The sequence below is a fragment of the Rhipicephalus microplus genome, chromosome 8 (genome assembly GCF_043290135.1).
Source record: "Rhipicephalus microplus isolate Deutch F79 chromosome 8, USDA_Rmic, whole genome shotgun sequence".
In the NCBI taxonomy this organism is placed as follows: Eukaryota; Metazoa; Arthropoda; class Arachnida; order Ixodida; family Ixodidae; genus Rhipicephalus; species Rhipicephalus microplus.
The window spans coordinates 38,138,081-38,154,366 of record NC_134707.1 but is presented as its reverse complement, the minus strand read 5'-3'; the positions used below and the strand labels follow the sequence as shown (position 1 = coordinate 38,154,366).

Here is a 16,286-nt window from a genome sequence, read left to right as displayed (position 1 = left end):
CACTGAGAGTCAAGGTAGAAACAACCTAATATCCCGTAGCTAAAGCATAGCAATGACTTACCGACAACTTTGAAGCAATCAGATTAGCCTTCATAATCGCCTAATTTCACTCATGCCTAATTTCACTCAGTGGAGTACACTCGTTTCATTTGTCGATTTACAGAGACGACACGATGGACAAAGTATTGCAATGCCCTTACTTGTAAGCTTGTGAAGTCTCTATGCTTCACCTATGCCATGCCAACAAAATTATCACGTCATAGTAGTAGTATTTCAGTTTACCTTCTACAAATCTTAATTGGAACAGAAACACGCATACTCACGAAGTGGGGGACCATAGGTTCATCCGGCCACTCTTGTCGACGCTGAAATTGGTGAAGATGGCAGACAGGAGGTATGCCGACATGGGTTCCGTTCTGCAGAAAAAAAAATAGTGCTTCGAAAAATGGGGCTTTTTTATTCGCAGCTACGCCTGAGTGATGAAAAAGACAAGGAAAAAAACATGAGAGAAGATGACACTTAATGAAAACAAGAGACAATAGTGATGAGGCTGCCACATTCGCGAACAGTCACACAAAAACAAAAAAAATTGTACTGTGCGTGTGGAAGCGAAAAAGCACGCTGCAATGGCTGTGCAAACCAGAAACAATAACAGCCAAAAATCATTGAAATATATAATTTATTCTTGTGTATGCACCGACTGGCATCGTGTAGTGATTTTCACGTTAATATACAGGGTGCCCTAGCTACCTTTAGCCCGAGTTCAAAAATATGCCGACACGCGGAATTACCGCGCGACAAAATTCATGTTGCTAACTAATGCCTGGAGATAGTCCGACTATTTTTTGTGTGTTCTAAATTATTCTTTAATTAGATCTCTTTAAGTAACTAACTTTTCAAGAAACCAAAATAGATAGAAAATTTCAATGACAAAATGTTAGATTGGTTCGCAAAACGTCCGATTAGACAGTCTTGAACTTTGTATCTGTTAATTCTCAGTGTTTTTTCTGCTAACTACACATGCCCATGAATTACCGAAAAAATACCACATGACAAACAAACTGGTGTGCCTACGCGCAGTGATTTTACTACTCTCTAGCGCTCCGCGTACGAACGATACTCTTACCTCGCACCAGTTGATGACAGCGATAAACAGTCACAGCAGTTATCGCTTTTGTGACCAATAGCAAAGCGTGTTCATCGCGAAGCCACCACCATCGTTGCAGAGACAGCACAATTGGGAAAATGCTACGGTCTTTCATACGTAGAACGTTATAAAGCACTAGAATCATCGTGCGCACTGGCGCTAGAGTGGGTTTGTCAAGTGGCATTTTTTCGCATTTTGTACGCATCTGTCGTTAGCAAAAAAACACTTATAATCAACAGTTCTAAAGCTCAAAACTGTCAAATCTGAGGTTTCGCAAACCGATCTACAACTTCCTTATTGAAACTTTCTTTTCGTTTTAGTTTCTTCATAAGGTAATTAATTAAGGAGACCATATAAGCAATACTCTTAACGCAAAAAATGAGCTAACTCCCGGCAACGGTCAGCAACATGCATTTGGTCGCGTCGTGATTACATGTGTCGGCATATTTTTTATACTCTGGCAAAAGATAGCTAGGGCACCCTGTACATATTCCTTTAGGTCATTACTTTTTGTATTATTCATGCAATGAATCTGCTTCACGGTCACTACATGCTACTGCACTGAGAAATAAATACTCATCACAAGAGAAGCGAGAGTGAAATAAGGTACTGCATTGTTTAAAACCCTTTTCAAGATAATAAAAAAGTCATTGAAATATCAAGTCTCGTTCAGAAATCACTTTCACTGTTTTGTACAGTGAAGACACGCTCCATTATGAATAAAAGCACACATTTACTTTTCATCATTGTTTCCTAGATTAAATGCACGTTTGCCAGTCCATAAGTAGTGTCGTTTCCTGATTCCACCAGAATTTGACTTCAACACTCAATCACTGAAGGTCATAATCAAACACGCCATTGGTGAACGTAGCGATTATTGAAAATTTCTACAAGTTTGCTCGGAAATTCAAATAGGCCCCGAAAATGCGAAAAGCGCCAGCAAAACAGTGAAAGCGACTCCGCAAGAAAAAACAAAATACGAAGCCCAAATTCGCTTAATAATCGCAGTGCCCGTGAACATAAGAAAGCTCGCTGTACAACTGAAATGGCACCCGAACAAAGGTCAACTCGTTTGTTAGCGTGTTAACAGGGTGGACGTGGCGATGTATGGCCCGTGCCCTTATTATCTGGTGAAGTCAGAATTTCATGCCAGTACCTCTAATAAAATCGTAAGACATAATACAATCTTATCTCTCACAACTATCCACTCTTATCTCGATGTTATCTCACATAGAGTACATGTGAAACAAAAAGACCGCAATACCGGCTAATCAATATCAAGATAATATATGTCGCGTGATAATCTAGTAACACATTGATGGCACCGTCGGCTAAGCCTATCTTCCGGACATACTAACTCGCATGTAGTACTTCTAGTACCTGTAGCAGCTTACCTCGCGTGTAATACCCATAAAAGAAACCACAATGCCAGCTATCCTATCTTCGTAGCCAGTATTCTCGCACCGGCTACCTGCGGAAGGCATAGACTGTACTTCCAGCAATTCCATCTTTCTAGTATGCTTCATTTCTTATGTAGTTCCTGTGGAATACATTCATTATGTATATTATCTTCATGTTGGGATTAGGATCGGCATTTTATGCTTCTAGCAGTGTGAATCTACGCTTTTTTGCTAAACACTATCTTTTATACAGCTGTATTACCTGCTCAATACTATTTTTAATTCCTGTATGTTGTTTGGTCCGTTGTACTGCCCAACTCTCACCAAATTCTTGCATTCAGACTCGCAGTATTCTCCTAAATAAATCGCACTGCCAACTGACCATTTTCGTAACCTGTTTCGAATGTAGTGCTTATTGAAACGATTGACCACACCACCAGCTGAACAGTCTTCCTAAAATACAATCTCGCATGTGGTACCTGTGGAAGACATAAACAGTGCTGCCGTTGGATTCCTTCGTAGAACTCTCGATACTGGCCGTGGAAGACGCATGCAAGTTTTCGTCGACCAGCAGGCGCACGTCGAATGTCGTCTTCCATCCGGGATCTTTGAAGCACGGAAAGGTCACGAACGCGTCCAGTTTGCTGCACAGCCATGGCAAAGCACCGACAGTGTTAACATGTCAGGTGAAGTCTTCGTTCTGTCTTTTTTTTTCAGAACGAATTGCTGTACTTAGGAAAGTTTTAGGAGTACTGACACGATTTGGAAACACCCCAAAGCAAATATTTCTCGTTTACACAGTGTTCCACAATGTTCCAACGCCTCTTCTCACACCGGAGACAGACAACACGTATGAAATGTCTCACTTATACTTAAAAGTTTTCATCACTAAGCACCAAGCATTCATCACCAAGCCAGGTCATAACAAAGAACAATATAACGACAAGTCAAGTTAACAAAGTTTGTGAATTCTGCATTTTATGAGAAGCCTATATCGTAGTGTCTCTACACCATCATTTACTCATCGCTAACGTGAAACACGTGCGACTGATAGTAAGCTGACAGCTGTTATTATGTCGCGAATCGAAGTTTTCCCGTTACGCCAGACTTGTGTTGAAACGTCACTGCAAGCCCGTCCATTTATAGCACGAAAATGTCCTATTTTTAAAGTAAAGCTATTAAAAATACATTCATTGCATTCCCAAGCACCAAGACATTCTTTAAGAGGTTCTCAACATCCGCGTTTATATATGAATCAAGAATCCAAAAATAATTAAGGTTTGTGTCAGTACTCTTGCAAAAAGTCAGAGTGGAGAATAAAAAGAGAAGGACGAAGATGTTAACTGGTTTTAGTGTCATTTTCTCGACAGTCCTAAATGTTGCCCAGTAGCCAGCCTCGCCTTCTTGCAAGACCTACCTTGTGACAAAACACCTACATACTGGCAATCTTATTGACGAAGAGGTAGACTGTGTGCAATCAAGAATAAGACTAAAGCACCAACGCGAAAAGTTTTACCCTTAGCGGACGTAGTTAAGGCACTAAGCATGACAACTCATGGCCAGAATTTGAATGCAACCACGCTTAGCGCCATCTTTCGTACACGACAGCAGTGGACGACTTTCACTGAATAGGAAATGGCCATGAAAAGTGATACGATACAAAAAAGCTAGTTACCAAAAACTAATCTCGGTTATACGCAGGCTAGAGCACTGGAACGATGTGGTAAAAATGGAGTATTGCACTATAAACTGCGAGTCTTCCAAGAGTCTTTAGCACACTACAATGGCACCACATGTGTTTCTAATGCACAGTGCTCAATTTTCCTGGGAGGACACACGCTTCGTTGTGCGATTCTCCAAAGGTACCAGAACGTTCCAACGCCTCCACACATCGTAAAGCCGGGAGTCGTTTTTGGTAACTGGATATATATGACTTTTTACGTCTATTTTTCATTCAGGTATGGCAGGACACTGTTGCCGCCGCCCAGAGATGTCGCCAAGTACAGATGTCCTGAAATTCTAGGAATGTGCATGAGCGCTCCAAAATATGTGTCTCAGTGCGCCTACTGTACTGGTTTTGTAATACTCCACTTCGGCCTGAATAACCGATGTTAAAAAACGTGCAATGTTAAAGCTGATATTTTCTAAATTTTATGAATACTGGACTCTAAATACCACTTCATAATAGGTTATATCAGAAATGACGTTCGTTGTTTCTGTACAATACGATATACGATATGATCCATTTTTTACTCTAATTGAGCTTCATTGTACTTGGCCTCAAAAACAAACTTTCCTTTTGCCCCTACTGAGATGTTGTGTGCTGCCAGCGTTGTGTCCTGTTTCTTCTGTCTCTTTCTTGTTGTTATCGCGCTGTTTTTTTTATTATGAAGGCACACATCAGCTGCACGAAATAAAATAACAGCAGTGGCTAAAAAAAGTTGCTGCCGCGTGGTGCTAGTTCTAAAAGGCAAAATCATCTTGCAAGCTGTTAGCCCCTGTCACCTAAACTATAATGAACGAAAGAAGAATTTTTAGCAAGGTGTACTTCTACTTGCTAGAGATACCACCAAATGCATTCAACACTCCACTAGGTCACGAAGAGCATAAGAGGTACAAATTGCTCTCCTTAATGGCATTTAAGTGATTTTTACGTCCTAATATAACAACCTACATCATATACAATACACTACACTTAAGAACAACAATTATTGCGCTCGCGCTTTCCTCGGGCAAATTGACTATTGCACTCACTACTTTGCGTATAAGATGGTAATAAGGTTATCAGCACAAATTTAAACAATTCAGACCGTATATGACATTGCCTGGGTGTGCTTGATTATCTCTCAACAAACATGAAAACCACTTCCAGAAACTTACGTCAGAGCCCAGCGACTAATTTCCTTCCGAGACGCTGGGCTGTGTGAGATTTCATGATAGATAGCTCTTATTCAGAAGATGCTCAGGAGGAGGAATTGCCGGCCGTTTAGGCCAGGCTACCCCACCTGTTGCAACACCCACCCCCACCAACACATATTAACAATTAAACTTTCACGAATATTTTTTTTGTTTGTGAATCTCGTGCTTGCTCGTAGACAAGACATCAAAAGATAAACTCACCGGGGAAACATGAACAAGATGACCTGATCACCCACTCGCTTCAGGACCAGGCCATAGTCCTTGCGAAGACGCCCTTGAAACTGCACAGTGAGGTTGTACCTGCATTTGGTGCCACAGGTGCCTAAGATATGCGCATTTTAAGTGGTATTTTTCCCGAACTTGCAAGCTTCGCATAAAGACAGCTTCGTCGTAGTTCTGTTGTGGCACCAGAGTTCCTGCTACGAACTCGTTTAAGGAGATTCCCAAAAAGGCAATGATGAAAACTATGAAAACACGCGGTATAGAAAGACAGCTAAACATCGACGTCATGCAATAAGCATTTCTTCTTCTAGAGTACCTTCAAGTTTCTTAAAGCGAAAGCCTTCGATTCCTCATCAAAACGCCTAACTTGACCGTTGGTGTTCCTGGCGCCACTCCGAGCGATGCGAGAAATCACCGTCTCGTGATGACGTCGCCTTTGATGTAACTGTAACGTAACAAGTTTGTAAAACATGTGACGTCCTCATAAGGCCCCCTATGAGTGTAGAATCGGTACATCGACTGGTAGGCCCTAACGACCTTTGTTTTCGAAGCTCCTAATCATATGAAATTTCTGTTGTAATTATTCCTCGCTGGCTAGCCGAACTTCCATTCGTTCATCTCATACGCTGTGTACGGGCAGAAGCTGCAACGTTTCCAGGCTAGCGTGCGACAATCTGACCCCATGGCCCGTCAACTGACAACTGGGCCACGAAAACATACACTGGTACACACCGCTCTTAGCTTTAATTCACCACGCTTTAGCAGCACCATCTGTGTCTCAAGACAGCCAGCAAGACTACATCTGAGGCAGTGTTGTAATCCACGAGCTGTTAACGTCATGGGAGTTGGGTGGAGCAAATGGTTCTTTGGCTTCTCCGAAACTCGAAGACAAGAGCGATTCCCCATTATACACCGGGTCGAAAGGCTGTGTTTGGTCGGCTTAGATTAATTTTCATACTATCCAAACTCACCCATCCCTTTCTTTTTTGGAACACTGCCGTCAGCTCTTTCACCCTCGCTATCCAGAAACATGTGTGAATTTTGGTAAGTTGCTGATTACCTGCAAAAATAAAAATATTAAAAAAGCGCTTACGTGCGTCCCTGCCTAAGGAGGTGTGTCGTTTCGATGACAACCTTGCTGCCGTCTCGGAGAACACGCGTGACGCGAACCGGAAACGACTTCCACCTCAAAATCGTCGAAACAATTTCCAGCTTCTTGGAGCAGTCCAGCATGATCTGGAGGAAAAACAGGAGTGGCGTAAAACGACGTAAGACGATACATTATTATTATTAATAATATTGGTTGAGAGCGACGTTAACTCGTTGAAACAAACTATGCCTAGTGCATCTTCGGAAAACAATCTTGCTGGTTCCCTAACCCGAGACATCGCCCAGCTAAAAGGACAACTAGAAGTCGCCAATAACAAACTCGCAGAAATAATTTATTCGTACATGGAATAACTGATACTGTAAACGAAAACTGGGCTGATTCGGAAGAAAAAGCACGCTCTTTCTTTCGAACACAATTAGGCGAATGCGTTAGTCCCGACCGTATTGAGCGTGCGCATCGAATTGGGCGATTCTGCGAGAGTAAGAACCGTCCGATTATTGTGATGTTTTCTAGCTACAAAGATAAGGAGCGCATCCTTTCCTGTGGGCCTAAGCTAAAAGGGACTGATTTTGCAATGCGCAATGATCTTACCCCTGCTGTTAGATTAGCACATACGAAACTTCTACAACATGCCCGTACGTTAGATTTAGCGTACCGGCTGTGGCGGCTGCATTTCCGATGGAGGCGGAAATGTTGTAGGCCCGTGTGCTCAGATTTGGGTGCACGTTAAAGAACCCCAGGTGGTCAAAATTTCCGGAGCTCTCCACTACGGCGTCTCTCATAATCAAATGGTGGTTTTGGGACGTTAAACCCCACAAATCAATCAATTAGATTTACCGTACAAACTGAGGCATGACAAGCTAGTTATCAACAAAAGAACATTCGTCTACGATTCCGAGCTCGACCAAGTAGTCGAAACAAAAAGATAGCTAAGCGAGACGCAGTTGTCTCCGCAACATGGTGCATGCGGTCGTAACTCTGCTCAGACAGCATTACATATTCCAGAGTTTACTATCCTCGTAGTAAACTGCCGTAGTATAAAAAACAAAGTTGACGAATTAGCTACGCTCACTTCAACAGCCAAACCCCACATTATCATTGGCACAGAGTCTTGGCTTCATAGTTCGGTCCGGGACGCTGAAGTTTTTCCGCATGGCTTTGTCGTATATCGTAGTGACAGAAATACCCAAGGGGGAGGTGTTTTTCTGCTTGTCGATGCCAGCTTACAATCTACTTCACTAACCGTATCGTTGAGCTGCGCAGAATCGGTATGGTGTAACGTTCACTTAAACGGCGGTCGAGTCACCACTGTCGGGTCATATTATCGTTCACCAGCATGCGCTGATCCGGAAGCCTTCAGGTCTTTATCAGACTTTGTGTCAACATTGAACCACGATTACATACTTGGAGGTGATTTTAACAGGCCGGACGTTCAGTGGTTGGATAAAAAATGCATTCCCACCGACTCGTGTGTGCTGTCTGCCAGTTTCTACGATTTGATACAAGCAAACAATCTTTTTCACTTTGTAACCGAACCTACCAGGAAAGGAAAAGACCGCGGCTCCGTTTTAAATTTGCTCTTCGCAAATAGGCCCTCACTTGTCCGAGATACTGTCGTTGTCTCTGTAATTAGTGATCATGACTGCGTCGTTGCCTATTTACCACCAATTAGATTCAAAACTATGCACAATAACCCACGTAAGGTTTTCTTTTATAATAAAGGAGATTATGTCTCCTTATCCAGGGAACTTGCATCATTTTTACCAGAGTTAAACGATATGAGTCGATGCTCTAATTGCAACACTCTATGGGAAGCTTTCAAGAAAAACTACTGCAATTAATAGCAAAATGTGTTCCTAGCAAACTAATATACCGCAAAAGGCGTGCCGACAAGCCGTGGGTGTCCCGTGACGTACGTCTACTTATCAACAAAAGGCGCCGTCTTTTGCAAACGTATAGAAAAAAGAAAGACCAGAGCGTAATGGATGCCGTAAGGCTCCTCGGCAAAGACATAAAAATACGGAACAAAATTGCTAAAGACAAATATTTCTGCTCTTTGGGAACTAAGTTAAAGGAAAATCCCAAAGAAATGTGGAAATTTTTGAAATCCCAGCGCAAGGAACATACAGGGATACCCTGTCTTCACGTTAACGGCACAACTGTCTCTGAGGACCATGAAAAGGCTAATTGTTTCAATCATTACTTTAGTCTGTTTTCTCTCCAACGTATTGTGAAAATGCTCCGAGTGTCTCAGAATAAATAAAGGAACAAATGGATCCCGTCACTGTGACCTATAATGGTTTACTCATACTACTCCAGAATGTTAAAGTTAATTCTTCAGGCGGACCTGACGGCATACCCAATTACGTCCTTCCTGCCTGCCGTGAGACTATTGCCCACTTTCTCGTTACTCTGTTCTCCAAGTCGATCGCTTCTGGTGACCTGCCTGAGGATTGGAAAATCGCTAACGTTGCGCCCATTCACAAAAGTGGCCCGAAAAGCAATCCTGAAAACTATAGGCCCATATCCCTCACAAGTGTCTGTAGTAAAATCCTAGAGCATATAATATATAGCGCCATAATAAAACATCTGGAGTCTAATAGATATTTTACTCACTGCCAACACTGCTTTCGGGCAGATTTTTCCTGTACAACGCAATTAATAGAATTTAGCTATGGTCTCTTCTCATCATTTGACGTAAAAGAACAGACTGACTGTGTATTTTTGGATTTTAAAAAAGCATTTGATTCTGTCCCGCACTCGTTGCTGCTCCATAAGTTGTCTTTTCTTGGCCTACATTATGATGTTGTCCAGTGGATAACAGGTTATTTGCATAATCGTACCCAATGTGTCCTGATAAACTGCTGTAAATCAGGTGCTGTGAATGTTAGTTCTGGTGTTCCGCAGGGGTCTGTTTTAGGGCCCCTGCTTTTCCTTGTATATATTAATGATATTGTAAGTAATTTGTCCTGCAAAGTACGCCTTTACGCAGACGACTGCGTTGTTTATCGCAGTATCAAAAGCCCACTCGACATGGACTATCTTCAAAGCGATCTCGACATTATCCAAACGTGGTGTGCAAAATGGAAAATGACTTTGAATATTGCGAATTGTAAGCACGTCTCCTTCACACGCAGTCGCAGCCCTGTTTTATCAAAATACACTTTGGGAAGTACGCATCTTGATACAGTGCTAGATTATAAATACCTCGGCGTATATTTTTCATCTAACCTAACCTGGAAACGTCAGATTGAACACGTGTCCTTTTCTGCTTCCCGCATGCTCAACTTTCTAAAACGCAACTTCAGTGATGCTCCTCCAAAAGTTAAAGAACTTTTATATTTCACCAACGTAAGATCCATTACGGAGTACGCCTGCGCCATGTGGGACCCACAATTTGAAAATTTATGTACACTGCTAGAACGCTTCCAGAACCGCGCCGCCCAATTTGTAACTAAAAATTATAGTTTTCGCACTAGCATTACATTACTTAAATCAGAGTTGGGCAGGGAAACACTAAGTAAACGTCGGTTTCATCACAAACTTGAACTACTATATCGTATTTATTTCAATAAGACTGGTCTTGATCCTAAAATTTTCTTACTAACCCCGCACTTTGTATCTAAGCGACGCGACCATGAATGGAAAACTCGTGAAATTGATTGCCGTACTGATGTGTACAAGGGTTCTTTCTTTCCCCATTCCATTGAGGCCTGGAATAAACTACCAGGTAATATTGTTAATTGTACATCTGATGCTCTGTTTCACACGTTTTTGTCGCACATGTAAATTTTTCATTGTGGCACTGCTTGTACATTTGACGCGCTATTGTACAGATTTGTACCACTTACACTCATGTCAGTTCTCTTTTTCCTTTTTTTCCCATATGATGAATCGTATTCATGTATTTGCATATACCCACCTGCTGTATTGCCTTGTTGGCGCTGCAGGTAAAATGAATAAATAAATAAATAAATTATTATTATTATTATTATTATTATTATTATTATTATTATTATTATTATTATTATTATTATTATTATTATTATTATTATTATTATTATTATTATTATTATTATTATTATTATTATTATTATTATTATTATTATTAACAACTCAGGGGGCTTATTGTTCCAAAACCACAATTTCATCATGAGAGTCGCCGTAGAGGAGAGCTCCGGAAATTGCGACAATCTGGGGTTCTTTCACGTGCATTTAAATCTAATCACACGGGCCTCAACATTTTCGCTTCCATCGAAATGCCGTGGCGGGTCAGCTTTACAATACCGTACTAAATATTGGACTACCATGATAAAAAACAATAATAATGAAACGTGATTTAAGACTTTAGGTTTCAAATGTGCGCTGTCACTATGAGGCATTGTGTTGAAGAGGTGCCGAAATTTTGAACACCAAGTGTTTTGACGTAAAGTGACATCGCATAAAACACGGTAATCTACCATTTCGTCTTCATCCTAGTGCGACCTCTGTGGCCAGGACTGAACCCACAACTTGCAGGACAGAAGGTCGTATGAAAGACAGTGAAGATTATACGTCACATCAATTACACTCAAAAAGGTAAGGTTGTCTGCCAATGTGGAGTACTTATAAGTATACCTTTTTGTCCCACAGAAGTTGTGCCAAAGCTGTAAAGTACGTGAGAACCACGCAGTCGGAGGACCAAAGCAAGCGACTGCTGTTTGTCAACGCTTCAAACGAGTCCCTTGTATGTCACAGTTGTTGCATTATCTCATAGGCTTCTCGGACATTACGATCTGAAAGCTTCCGCGAGAAATTTGTAGACGTTCTTAAAAAGAAACCTCCAGTCCATTGTTTTTCTTGTGCACATGCCAAAGGCGTATTATAGTGAAACACGAAGACGTTTAGAATGGCCGAAGTGACCAGTTGCCGGAACGGCAAGAGTGCGACATGTCCTGCTATATTTTTCCCCAGCACGCCGGTATCCAGAGTGCGAAGAGCATTCCATTTTCCAAAGCAGGGGTGGCCGGCGGAACGCATTCGTACAAGCAGCTTTATCTTGGTAACTGTGATAAAGATATGGCTACTCGCAACTTCAGCAAAAAAGGAAGAATACTGATATCGCGTTACATGGCAACAGCTGCCGATAAGCAATGAACGAGCGTTTCTTGAAAACGTGGGCTTTCGAATGGACCAACAGCACGTTTTCCGTCGTCTTTCAGCCACCCCTATATTGAGTAAACAAAAAATTACAATGTTCTTGGCAAACGTGGAATCGGCGTGCTTGTGAGCAAGAGCGCCACGTGTGGCAATTTTGCAGCTAAGGCACACCGTTTACTTGCACTAATATATTTCCGTTGAGACAGTACTCTCGGCGTCAAATGAAACCCTAACAGCCACGAGCATTTTAAACGGTATCGCGTGCCCCGTGATCACCAATAATAGAGACGTGCATCTGGTTTGACAGCGCTGTGCATGTGCGTGCTTGTCCATGGAGATAACTAGACGACTCGCAATCTACCATGACGAATGCTTGTCGCTGTTCTGGTTTCATTTGATGACGAATGTATGTACATAGAGCAATAGTACTGATGATCTGGATTTTTTTTTTCAGGACGACCTGCCTATACTTTGCGCTCTAACGCATTCACTTTCAGTGCAACAATGCAAGATTCGTGTAAATATGACAGCTAATGTGTTAAATTGCCTTGTTTCAAGCAGCCATCTATGCGCACTTGTTTTACATGTTTGCTTTTCGTGGCTGTGCTTTCTTTCGTTTTTCTATAGTTTCAGCCTTAAAGTGTGCTCCAACACTCTTGCTTCAGGAACGCCAAGGGGGTCATTGTGAAAAGTACGTTCTTGCTTCATTTTCTGTCTGTTTTTTTGATCTACCGCCTTAGACCAACAGAGGGGTGTAGGGCTGCAATGTAGCATTGCCCTCCCTGATGAGCAAACCTACTATAGAGCAAGCAGACATTTCCGTGCAATGGCTTCCCTTCTTTCGTGCAGAGGGACACACGTGGGCTATTCTTATGGGCTTAAGTAAGGACATCCAGCGAACAGTGACTCACATCTATTGAGATGTACAACGTCTATTGGCCAGGACAAAGGCCTGTCTTGTGTACACTGATTCTTTCGAATAGGTGTCGGCGATTGCCCCACCGCAGTGGTTATGGCACTACACTGCTCACCCGCGGAATCAAATCCTGGCTGCAGTGGCTGAAATTTTGTTCAGGCCCGTGTACTTAGATTTGGGTGCACGTTATAGAACCCCAGGTGATCAAAATTTGCGAAGCCCTCCACTACAGCGTCTCCCAAAATGAGGTCATGGTTTGGGGACCTTAAAGCAACATAGTATTGGCACTTCGCTTCATTTCTGAGCTAGGACCGCCCTTTCTTCAACTAAAAAGCCATTTTGCCCTAGCATAGGCTTGCAATAGGGGGCCCTGCGTAAAACTCCCCTTCTCCTAAAGGAGAACCTCGCGCTCGTGTATGCGTTCTACACTGCAATTAAAAAAATAGTATGTGCGACTCTCTCAAGTAAGCCCTGACATAGCCACGCATGTGACAATGTTTAAAGAAACTCGTTAGCACTCCTTTGTTCCTCAAGGCGTCACAAAGAAACAGAGCGCAATATAAAATCACACAATTTCAGGAATATTTGTATTTCATTTCTGCACCTAGCGCACAACGCTAGGCAAGGACCGGTCGAAAATCGGCAAGTACAGGCACGAGCCCTCATCAGCTACCACGCGGTCCTTGTCTTGCGCTAGACGCTGAAATGTGAAGAGAATGCTGGTATGAAAGCGGAGTTCACGTGCTTCTTTCTTGGGTCATATTTCTCGCAAATCATAAATCGTAATTTTTTATAGGTACACAGCGTAAGAAATCGGTGTATATATCTTTGCAGCTCTGTCCTACCAACGAGTGGATACCAGTATTCATTTTCCGAAAGCCTGCTTCACATTGCGGACCTTCGCCCACCGAATGTTGCACTTGGATATATAAGGATAGGGGGTGGAGCTGTTTATGGAGCTCGCACTCGCCTGTCTTGCGTTGTGCTGGATTTCAAAGACTGCGTTCACGTATCCCTCGTAGGTGTTGTTCTTGATGGAAGGGCGCAGCAGCAGGTCGTAGTGCACGGGTCGCCATGGAGACGCAGCTGCAAAGGATGTATTGCTCTATCATCACCACTTCAAACACTTCACAATAGTTACTGAGGCAATGTCGCTCCAACACGAAACGTCTGCACAAAGCACCTCGCAATTGATGCTGCGATAACGAAAGTTCCCCAAACGCATCTACTAAAGCAATATTATGGCAGTGTTGCTTAAAAATTCCGAGGTACGTAATGTTTCCTGCAGCCTATTCCACTTTTTATTCCAAATCGAACCAAGCAAAATAGCATGCATAGTAACGATGATAATACACATCACTTTGTAATGTGAGCAAAATCTTAGGCGTTCGTCTATTTCACCAACACACATTTACTGGTCATCTTCATATTATTTTGAATGCCTGTTAACTTGCCATTTAATGTGTCGTTTACATTCATGAAATCCTGCGTATTGCCATAGGACCTACTGAACGCCGGAATCTCGAGTGTGAACTTATATGGCTATTATAAGGCATGCGCGGAACCCACTCGTATTTATAAAACTGAGTGCAATCTTCTTTGAACTATGCTTTATGCACACGTATCTCCGTTTTTTCCTTGCTTTACATGGTTCGCACGCACTGGCAGCGCATGTGCTGTGTGTGCACATATGTATTGGCTTGTTGTTCTGAGGAAATAAACATGGTGTAATCTCCACTCTTTTCCTATTTTTTTTTCTGCTTGCCTCAAACGTACTTGCGCCACATACTCACTTCATTGATACGAACCAACTAGCCTGCAAAGAAAAGTCTGATTGTAACAGACTTTTCACATTCAAGAAGCTTCGTATCTGAAAAATCTGTATCGATTTCTCAGAAAGAAAGCGTCTGGTTGTGGTTGGGGATAGAAGGGAATAGAAGACACCAAATCTCTGCAGTGGTAGAGGGAGAGTATAGGGAGAAGTGCCCTGATGGGAAGAAAAGGGAATATAGAAAAGTAGAATGATAAAGGGGTGAAAGGTGAGAGCACTCAGAGCATCCCCGCCGCCACAGGGGAAGAGGCTGCTGCCACAACAGCAGCCAGGGATGAACGAAGTCCTCGTGAGACATTGTGTCGAAGAGGGCGCGTGCCGGTCTGGAGCCCCCGTATGGGCTCCTTTGTGGCTCTGTGCTAAAAACAAGTATTTGCGCATTTCCCCATTTCTTCTCGATGCATATCACTACAGAAAGAAATCGCAGCATATGCACGGAGTGATTGATGAATTGAATCATTAAAACCCTCTGTAAATTGCCCCTTCAATCATGCAAAGACGTGACAACACGTGTGTACAGTATATACAAAGTTGTTTATTCATCACTGCGCGCATTTGGTGTTAAGCACTGCACGCATATGGTGTTGAGATGTCCATATGGATATTCATATTGATATAAAATCTCATACGGCTATACAAATGAATCATATGGCATATCATTCATATGAATCCATACGGATAACATATGGATGATTATGTAAATACCCATACTAATGTGGACAGCCATATGAAATTCCATACGGATCTCAGCAATGATATGGATTTTATAATAAATATCCATATGTATATGGATATCCATAGCATGTCACGCCGACAGACAGGCGACATGGCTCGACCCTAAAGAGCTGCGCCCCTGAAAAGCATCCGAGGCAGAACATGCAGGTGACCGCTTTTGGTCAGGATACAATGATTCGCAGCAAGGCTGTGCGCACGTACCAGCCACCAGAGTCCAGTCGGAGACGTCCGTGGTTTCGTTCGTTCCACCCTCCGCTCCGGGCTTGTACTCCTCGAGCTGCAGCAGCTGCACTAGCGCCATCACGGTGGCGCTGATCAGCGAAACGGCCGTAAAAAGGGCGACGGACATGATGAGCCTCTCTTGGAAGCCATGGTTCTGATCTGGTCGGCCAAGAAATGTCACGCTTGAAATATCACGCTATTATCGTTATTCTTTTTTGCGACGCGATCTGTGAGTCACACTCTTTTTTTTAATTAAAGACCCGTAAATAGGTCGTGGGAGACGCGACTCTCCGAAATAGACTTGAAAACCAATTCACCTTTTCTATTATACTATCCTGTCATCTGCCGCCATATTAGGATTTTGGTTGGGGCCGAGGCAACCATTACTGCGAAAATAAAACCCTCGGGCCATCTCATCATTTATGAGCTAGGGAATGGTTCATGCGCTTTATCATCGTGAACAGGGTGGATTTCCGGCCTCTGACTACTACCTCCGATGCGCAGTTGCCAATGACGCCCTGGACGATGGTATCCACCCACAGGAACCAGGAAGCCTTCCATTTAGTAAGGTTGCTTCTCTCTTTTTTTTTAATTTCTTTTCTAACCACTTTAGTTTTACTAATATCTATAAAATGTTTGTAAAA

The 16,286-nt window shown here is 42.6% G+C and overlaps 1 protein-coding gene across 1 annotated transcript; it reads right to left on the bottom strand.

Moving 5' to 3' along the window:
- Positions 1 to 13,719: 13,719 nt before the first annotated feature.
- On the bottom strand, positions 13,720 to 15,819 carry LOC142768241 (uncharacterized). Its single transcript, XM_075870193.1, has 2 exons — positions 15,622 to 15,819; positions 13,720 to 13,940 (listed from the first exon to the last, which is right to left on the bottom strand). The coding sequence occupies exons 1-2, from the start codon at positions 15,767 to 15,769 to the stop codon at positions 13,720 to 13,722; spliced, it is 369 nt and encodes a 122-aa protein (XP_075726308.1). The 5' UTR covers positions 15,770 to 15,819.
- Between the last annotated feature and the right edge of the window lie 467 nt (positions 15,820 to 16,286).